This window comes from Hyla sarda, chromosome 6 (genome assembly GCF_029499605.1).
Source record: "Hyla sarda isolate aHylSar1 chromosome 6, aHylSar1.hap1, whole genome shotgun sequence".
In the NCBI taxonomy this organism is placed as follows: domain Eukaryota; kingdom Metazoa; phylum Chordata; class Amphibia; order Anura; family Hylidae; genus Hyla; species Hyla sarda.
Window position 1 is genome coordinate 48,032,044 of NC_079194.1, and position 8,664 is coordinate 48,040,707.

The 8,664-nt window shown below is 40.4% G+C and overlaps 1 protein-coding gene across 1 annotated transcript in view; it reads left to right on the forward strand.

Moving 5' to 3' along the window:
* Positions 1–7,775, forward strand: part of LOC130277393 (flavin-containing monooxygenase 5-like) — a gene marked incomplete in the record, with an annotated part of 50,337 nt that extends 42,562 nt beyond the window's left edge. The window contains 3 exon segments of the mRNA XM_056528048.1: positions 390–745; positions 4,228–4,300; positions 6,239–7,775. Coding sequence (XP_056384023.1) covers positions 390–745; positions 4,228–4,300; positions 6,239–6,593 — 784 coding nt within the window.
* Between the last annotated feature and the right edge of the window lie 889 nt (positions 7,776–8,664).

The window sequence follows — 8,664 nt, forward strand, 5'->3', positions numbered from 1 at the left end:
TGGGGTTACATTGTAGGTTTTATAACTCTGAAACTTGTTTTAGGGGTATGTTCACATATCAGATTAAAATCCATCAGATTCTTAATCCGTGGCAGACCCTTGTCATTCTGGTTTTCTGCCACGGATGTGTAGTTTGTCCTGCAATGGATGTGCATGATTATTTGCACCATTGTCAAGAGTGAAATCTGTGGAAATAAGTAGCATGCTACATGTTGCCGTGGCACATTCATGGTGGTGGCAAAAACCCCAATACGTGACATGGTTTTCATGTAGCCTCTGTGCCGAAATTAATGTAAAATCTGTATTGTTTAATTTTTTTTTTATTTTTTTAAACCAAAAATTGATTCATTCTTTGATTTCCAGTCCGTATATATATTTTCTCCTTTTAGAATTCTCAGCCAGCACCCAACTATTAATGATGACCTCCCCAATCGGATCATCTCAGGAAAGGTTCTGGTGAAACCGAATGTGCGGAAGTTCACAGAGACAGATGTGATTTTTGAGGATGGTACCGTGGAGAAAAACGTGGATGTCGTGTTTTTTGCTACCGGCTACAGTTTTTCTTTCCCGTATTTGGAAGAGCCTGAACTTAAGGTCGAACAAAATCACATATCTTTGTACAAACATATATTTCCACCAAATTTAAAGAAGACAACTCTGGCCTTCATTGGCCTTATTCAGCCTATCGGTGCCATCATGCCATTGTCAGAGCTGCAGGCTCGATGGGCCACAAGAGTTTTTAAAGGTAAGAACAACAGGTAGCACTCAAATCAATGTGACTAAGGACTCTTCCACATCTGCGTTGGGGCTCCGTTCACAGAATCCATTGAAATAGTGAGACATGGGCAGAGAAAACAATACTCAAATCCTGCAAAAAATCAGAAACCTGACGGACCCCATTAATCCCTAGATGATATTCGCCATACTTGTACTATGGGAGTATGAAGTGACTTCATGTGCGGTGAATACCAGCTGTTATCAGCATCCCGGACTTACTGCTAATGCCGGACATTGATGATCACACCGGTGTCCTATACTTACCCTTTAGATTCCACAATCAAAGTTGATTGGGGGATCTAAAAATGTAAATGTCATGTACCAGCTAGCTCAGGGGGGCTAAGATGGCAGCTAAAGGTCCCTCACCTACCTCTGTCCCGCTCAGCCATTCTCTCCATGTATAGGCTGCCTCAGCTAGGCTGTACTAGAGGAGCGCTGATGACACTGTGCTATGGAACAGTATTGCCAGTGTTACTAATCAAAAGATTGAGTGTAATAGTAGTTCCTTAGTGTTATAATGTATGTAATAGTTAAAACAATAAAATAAAAATGTGTTAACAAAATGAATAATTCTTCCCCTAATAAAAGTTACATCACTCCCCCCCCCCCTATTTTTCAAATAAAATAACGTGAACAAAAATAACCATTAACATATGTGCCATGACTATGTTCTGAAATGTCGGAACTGTTAAGATATATTGTTAATGAAATTGCATGGTAAATGGCGTAACTGTAAAAAAAAATACCAAATGAGCGCTCACGTGACCAATGAATATTCAACTGAGCTGGCGGGTCCGCCTCCAGTGCACAATTCAGAGAACATAGTAGTGGATATTTGGTGGAACATATCTCGGGACCTAAGGAACGTATTTTAGTAAGTGACCCCTCATCGAACTCCTGTTCACCCGCACTATAACCCTGTGTATTGGGTTCAGTGTTGGTTGACGACCGTTTCCTTTAATCCCTATGAAAGTTACAGAAACAGCCGAGCCCTCTTGCTTTAAAAAAAAAAAAAGAAAGAAAAAAAAAAAGAGTGTTATTTTACAACTATAGGTGAAAGGCACTGGGATAGCCTGGTGGGGGTGTAGGGTAGTTAGGGTGTTGCTGTAGTATATGAGGGGTTAATTTAACCCTTGTCACTCGTGTCGCCAGGGTGAGGGTTAAAACTCTGTAGTGATTCTGGGCCTATCGCCACCCTTCCCAGGAGTGATAGGTGAGTGTAGAATAAATGGATTGTCCACAGCAGTGCTGAACTTAAAACTTGCAGGAACTTTACTGAAGATTTTCTGTACATGCAGTATCGGTAACAGTCCAGATAACAGATTCTATATAGACAGCACAGCAGTGACTGACAGTTGCTTAGGACCGGAAAGTTCTCTTAACCCCTTAAGGACCAAGGACGTACCGGTACGTCCTTGGTCCTGCTCTTCTGATATAGCGCGGGGTTACACAGTAACCACGCGACATATCACGGCGGGCCCGGCGTCATAGTGAAGCCGGGACCCGCCTCTAATAGTGCGCAGCGCCGATCGCGGCGCCGCGCGCTATTAACCCTTTAGCCGCGCGCTCAGAGCTGAGCCGCGCGGCTAAAAGTGAAAGTGAAAGTTCCCGGCTAGCTCAGTCGGGCTGTTCGGGATAGCCGCGGCTAATCGCGGCATCCCAAACAGCTGACAGGACAGCGGGAGGGCCCCTTCCTGCCTCCTCGCTGTCCGATCGCCGAATGACTGCTCAGTGCCTGAGATCCAGGCATGAGCAGTCATGCGGCAGAATCGCTGATCACTGGTTTCTTATGAGAAACCAGTGATCAGCATAGGAGATCAGTGTGTGCAGTGTTATAGGTCCCTATGGGATAACAATGATCAGTATAAGAGATCAGTGTGTGCAGTGTTATAGGTCCCTATGGGAGCTATAACACAGCAAAAAAAAAGTGAAAAAAAAAAGTGAATAAAGATCATTTAACTCCTCCCCTATTAAAAGTTTGAATCACCCCCCTTTTCCAATAAAAAAAACCACAGTGTAAATAAAAATAAACATATATGGTATCACCGCGTGCGGAAATGTCCGAATTATAAAAATATATCATTAATTAAACTGCTCGGTCAATGGCGTGCGCGCAAAAAAATTCAAAAGTCCAAAATAGTGCATTTTTAATCACTTTTTATTTCATTTAAAAATGAATAAAAAGCAATCAATAAGTCCTATCAATGCAAAAATGGTACCGTTAAAAACTTCAGATCACGGCGCAAAAAATTAGCCCTCATACCGCCCCATACACGGAAAAATAAAAAGTTATAGGGGTCAGAAGATGACAAGTTTAAACGTATTAATTTTCCTGCATGTAGTTATGATTTTTTCCAGAAGTCCGACAAAATCAAACCTATATAAGTAGGGTATCATTTTAATTTTATGGACCTACAGAATAAATATAAGGTGTCATTTTTACCAAAAAATGTACTACGTAGAAACGGAAGCCCCCAAAAGTTACAAAACAGCGTTTTCTTTTCAATTTTGTCGCACAATGATTTCTTTTCCTGTTTCACCGTAGATTTTTGGGAAAAATGACTGATGTCATTACAAAGTAGAATTGGTGGCGCAAAAAATAAGCCATCATATGGATTTTTAGGTGCAAAATTGAAAGAGTTATGATTTTTTAAAGGCAAGGAGCAAAAAACGAAAATGCAAAAACGGAAAAACCCCCGGTCCTTAAGGGGTTAAGATTAGGAGGATTGAATTTGCATAGATCCGCTTGATTTAGGGATTGGATTAGGTCCAGAGATCTTGCGGAGATATCGGGGAATTGTAAGAACTATCCGTCTCTAGCGCAGGCCTAGGCCACAAGGCTTTGGCCTAGTAATTGTCTTGAAAGCTGCGGAGGTCCTACCTCGTCCAGAGTCAGCAACCCAAGAGAGAAGAGAGCGACAAAATGGCCACAGCTCCCTTATATGGGCAGGGGCTGGCCATTTTGGATTGGTCCATATCAGCTGTCACTCACCGTTACAATGGATTAGAACCTGACTAGAACCACCAAAGGTCCTTTAGCAAACCATAGAGTTCTGTGAACCGGGTCACATGACCCGCAGGTCCTGCGACGCTAAAACAAGTGAGTAACACCATATTCATATATTTATATAGATAATATTTATAGATATCAAGTTACTAAGGGGTGACCAGGGGTTAATTAGGGAAGCGAACCCCGACAGTCCTAGGGACTCTAACTTTGGGGACTAATAACTAAGGCACAGTATGAAATACAGTGCTGGGACACCACAGCACCAAACATGTTTAATTTTTTATGGTGGTGTCACCAAACTAAATCGTTGTCCCAGGTGAAGAAATTCCTGTGTTACTTATGTTGTGACTATAGGGATTTTACTGATCATTTTATTGCTAGTATTGTAAGCATAGGCTTTACTTATCTCTTGTTCTGATACAGTCCCATTGTTTTTCTAGGGCTGTGTAAATTACCTTCATCAAAAGCCATGCTAGAGGACATCGCTGCAATGAAGAAAGAAATGGCTCAACGGTGAGTTATTGTTCAGCAAATCAATGGAATAAAACATCATTGTGCTGGTTAAATAAAGTAAAGTGTGCAACTTTTTGGTCACGTGGTTGTATTCCATGACAGCCACAGCAAAAGAATGACATTATGTTTAGGGCTAAGTTCCCATTGCCGTTTGCATCCGACCCGTTAGGGTCCGAATGGCTCTGACCCTGACCCTTAAACTACTCTGCTGCTCAGCGTTTGGAACAAAATGTTCCGAACCCTTAGAGCTGGTGACGGGAGCTTGTGATGTCATAGCCCCGCCCCTCATGATGTCACGCCCCGCCCCCTCAATGCAAGTCTATGGGAGGGGGCGTGACGGATGCCCCCAGCTCCCAGCGCCGGCTCTAAGCGTACCCCTTTAAATGGGTCAGATGCAAACAGCTACTATCGGGTCCTGACGGACCCCATTCACTTGCATAGGGTCTGTCGGTGATCCGGTAATTCTACAGGAATTTAGCTCTAGCTAAAAATAGTGATTGCATTCCTTTTTTTTCTCTACTAAACTCCCTCCTGTCTGTAATTCGGATTGCTTAGGGAACTCCGAATAGTGAAGTCTGAAGGCAATCTGAACGAGGCCTCACATGGTTTCCAACACAGCATCATTCATTTATTAATTCATTCATTTATTTTGCAAAAATTACACAACAGTTTTTGTTACGGTTTTTTGAGCCAAAGCTTGAAGTGAATTTAAATTAAATGGGAAATATATAAAAATGACTTTTTCTTCCTACTGGATCCACTTCTGGCTTTGGCTCCAAAAATGGCTTTAAAAACAAAATTTTTCAAATAAAAGCTATGGGAGAAACCTTTCTTAAAGGGGGCCTATGGCAAACCCCAAACATTTAGATTGTTCAGTCATGAAATAGCTTGATGCGCCCTGAGCCCTTTTTACAGTTTCTTGATACGTTCTTCCTTTTCATGAGATATGAGGGTTAATAGTTTGTCTGACAATGTAGGGAATCAGTCAGGTGGGAGTGGATTTAATTTTAAAGGGGTTATCCAGGAAAAAAAACTTTTTTTTATATATATCAACTGACTCCAGAAAGTTAAACAGATTTGTAAATTACTTCTATTAAAAAATGTTAATTCTTTCAGTATTTATGAGCTGCTGAAGTCGAGTTGTTCTTTTCTGTCTAAGTGCTCTCTTATTACAACTGTCCAGAGTAGAAGCAAATCCCCATAGAAAACCTCTTCTACTCTGTGCAGTTCCCGAGACAAGCAGAGATGTCAGCAGAGAGCACTGTTGCCAGACAGAAAAGAACAACTCAACTTCAGCAGCTGATAATTATTGGAAGGATTAAGATTTTTTTTTAATAGAAGTAATTTACAAATCTGTTTAACTTTCTGGAGCCAGTTGATGTATGAAAAAAATAGTTTTTTCCTGGAATACCCGGATGGTGATGGGTTGGATTATACAGTCAGGGGGTGTAAATGTTTTACATGGGGTGGGGGGCATGTATGGCTAATACACGCACTGTACAATACTGTACAATACCGCCTATCACCTGATATTCACTTTTATTAAATCCAATTCCATCTGACTGATTCTCTGAATTGTCAGACAAAATAGAAAAACCCTCATATCTCAGGAACGGGAGGGTGGATCAAGAAAATATAAAACAGCATGGTATGCTGCCTGCAAAGGGGAAATGATATTGTGGTCAACAAATGTCACCATGCAGTCCTACCTCTTATTCAGGTGGGAATGGTATTACTCCATCTTTACAGATTGGGGAAGAGCACATGAGAGGTGTTACATCTAGGATAGGTCTACATGGTTTAATTGATCGTGACTGAAGTTTACATAGAAAATCAATTAATTACATATTTTGAAAAACCCTATGTTTAAACAATTTCTTATTGCCCCAAAGTTGCAGTTAACTTGACTTGGTCATCTTTGTCTCTCTCTTTTTCAAGGTATGTGGACAGTCCAAGGCACACAGTCCAGGTTGACTTTATGGAATACATGGATGAACTAGCTTCTCAGTTTGGTGCCAAGCCCAACCTCCTCCGGTATTGGTTTACAGACCCTAAACTTGCCTCCGAGATATTTTTTGGGCCCTGTACACCTTACCAGTATCGCCTGCAAGGACCTCGCAAGTGGTCGGGTGCAAGGAAAGCCATTTTAACTCAAAGAGAACGCATTATTAAGCCAACCAAGACTCGCGATTGCAGCCAGGAAGCAATGGAAAGCAAGTCTACGCTACCATTCCTTCTGAAATTAGCAGCCATCTTTGCTATCTTGGCAGCTGCCTATTTTGCTTATGTATAAGTTGGATCTCTTCCTTGTAATTCCAGAATTTTGTGATATATTTTCTCTCTATCTTCTTTTCGATGAGACCTACAATACTAATACTTTTAAGAAATGAAAGAAAATTTTTAAATAAAACCAGTGGGTCTAATAATAGGCTGAGACTTTTTTCATCATTTTTATTAACTTTAAATTCTGTAGCACAGTTATAATGCGTTTTGCATCAGAACCTGACTGTCAATCAAGTAGTGTATATCTGATGAAGAGTCACACTCTAACTCGAAACATGCTATATATGTGCAACAGAATAATGTATAATAATGCAATATTGACCCTCACAGGCTTCCTTGGTGACATCACAACCTGGAGTGTGACTTTTTATCAGCACTGCTTGGTCAGGATGTCACTAGACTGGGCTATTCCCCATACAAAGCATGCTGCCCTAACAACTCAGAACTGCTGAGAGGGGGTTGGATCCCATTTCTTCATCCTATCTTATGATGACACATTGATAGCAGGTACTTGTTCCTCCATCTGGGAACACTATTCACATTCAGGATAGCTGCTTAAACATCTTAGGCCCCTGTCATACTGCCATTGCTCCCCATCGAGAACATCCGTTAAAGTCTCTTTCTTTGTGTGACATTAACGGTCGTTATCATGACGGGGAGCAACAGGCAACAACGTGTCCATTCCTTCTGAAATTAACAGCCATCTTTTCTATCTTGACAGCTGCCTGTTTTGCTTATGTTTAAGGTGGATCTCTTGCTTGTAATTCCACAATTTTGTAATATATCTTCTTTTCTATAAGACCTACAATACTGATACTTTTAAGAAATTAAATTTAAATTTAAAAAAAGTAACAGCTCCTACCTCCACCTTCTGCAGCTGAGCTGAGACTTGCCAGTCGTGTCTCCGATTAACATCAACCGGGGATATGAGAAAAACTTAATTTTGCTCACAGGGATGCAGTAAAAATTAAAATTTTTATAACAGTGAAACAGCATACAGGACATACACTCTGATGCGTTTTGGGCCTATATGACCCTTATTCATGGCAAGTGGTCTCTTGCCATGACTAGGGAGCATACAGACCTGAAACCTGTCGGTATTTATTTCCTGTATGCTGTTTGACTGATTGAATAAAGTCATAATTTTTGCTGCATTACAGTAAGTTGAATGAAGCTCCTCTTAAAGGGGTATTCCAGGAAAAAACTTTTATATATATATATATATATATATATATATATATATATATCAACTGGCTCCAGAAAGTTAAACAGATTTGTAAATTACTTCTATAAATTTTTTTTAATCCTTTCAGTACTTATGAGCCTCTCTGATGACACCTGTCTCGGAAAACGCCCAGTTTAGAAGCAAATCCCCATAGCAAACCTCTTCTAAACTGGGTGTTTCCCGAGACAGGTGTCATCAGAGAGCACTTAGACAGAAAAGAACAACCTTAACTTCAGAAGCTCATAAGTACTGAAAGGATTAAGATTTTTTTATTAGAAATTATTTACAAATCTGTTTAACTTTCTGGAGCCAGTTGATATATATTAAAAAAGTTTTTTCCTGGAATACCCCTTTAAGAAATATAAGTAGTTTGCCGGCCTTAATCTTCTTTAGTAACTGATACGTGTTAAAGGGCATGGCACAATATTTTCTTCAAATGATATATATTACAAAGCTCTCCACAGTATAGGCAAAAGTGGAGACTCAATAGGATATAATGTTATCTACAATTGCAGTCGCATTGTATTAACATGAATGGTAACTGTATTACACAATTTTACTATTCAGTATTTGCCCATTACAGAATGGAGTGACGTTGGTGACTAAAGGTCATATAGACCCGAAACACGTAGGCATTTACAGAGGAAATTCTTTGCTTTTTGAATTTCTTTTTTGTCTTGTCCCCATTGCTCTCTGCTGACACCTCTGTCCGTGTCAGGAACTGTCCAGAGTAGCATAGGTTTGCTATGGGGATTTTCTCCTGCTCTGGACAGTTCCTAAAACGGGCATCAGGTGTCAGCAGAGAGCACTGGGAACAAGACAAAAAATAAATTCAAAAAGCAAAGAATTTCCTCTG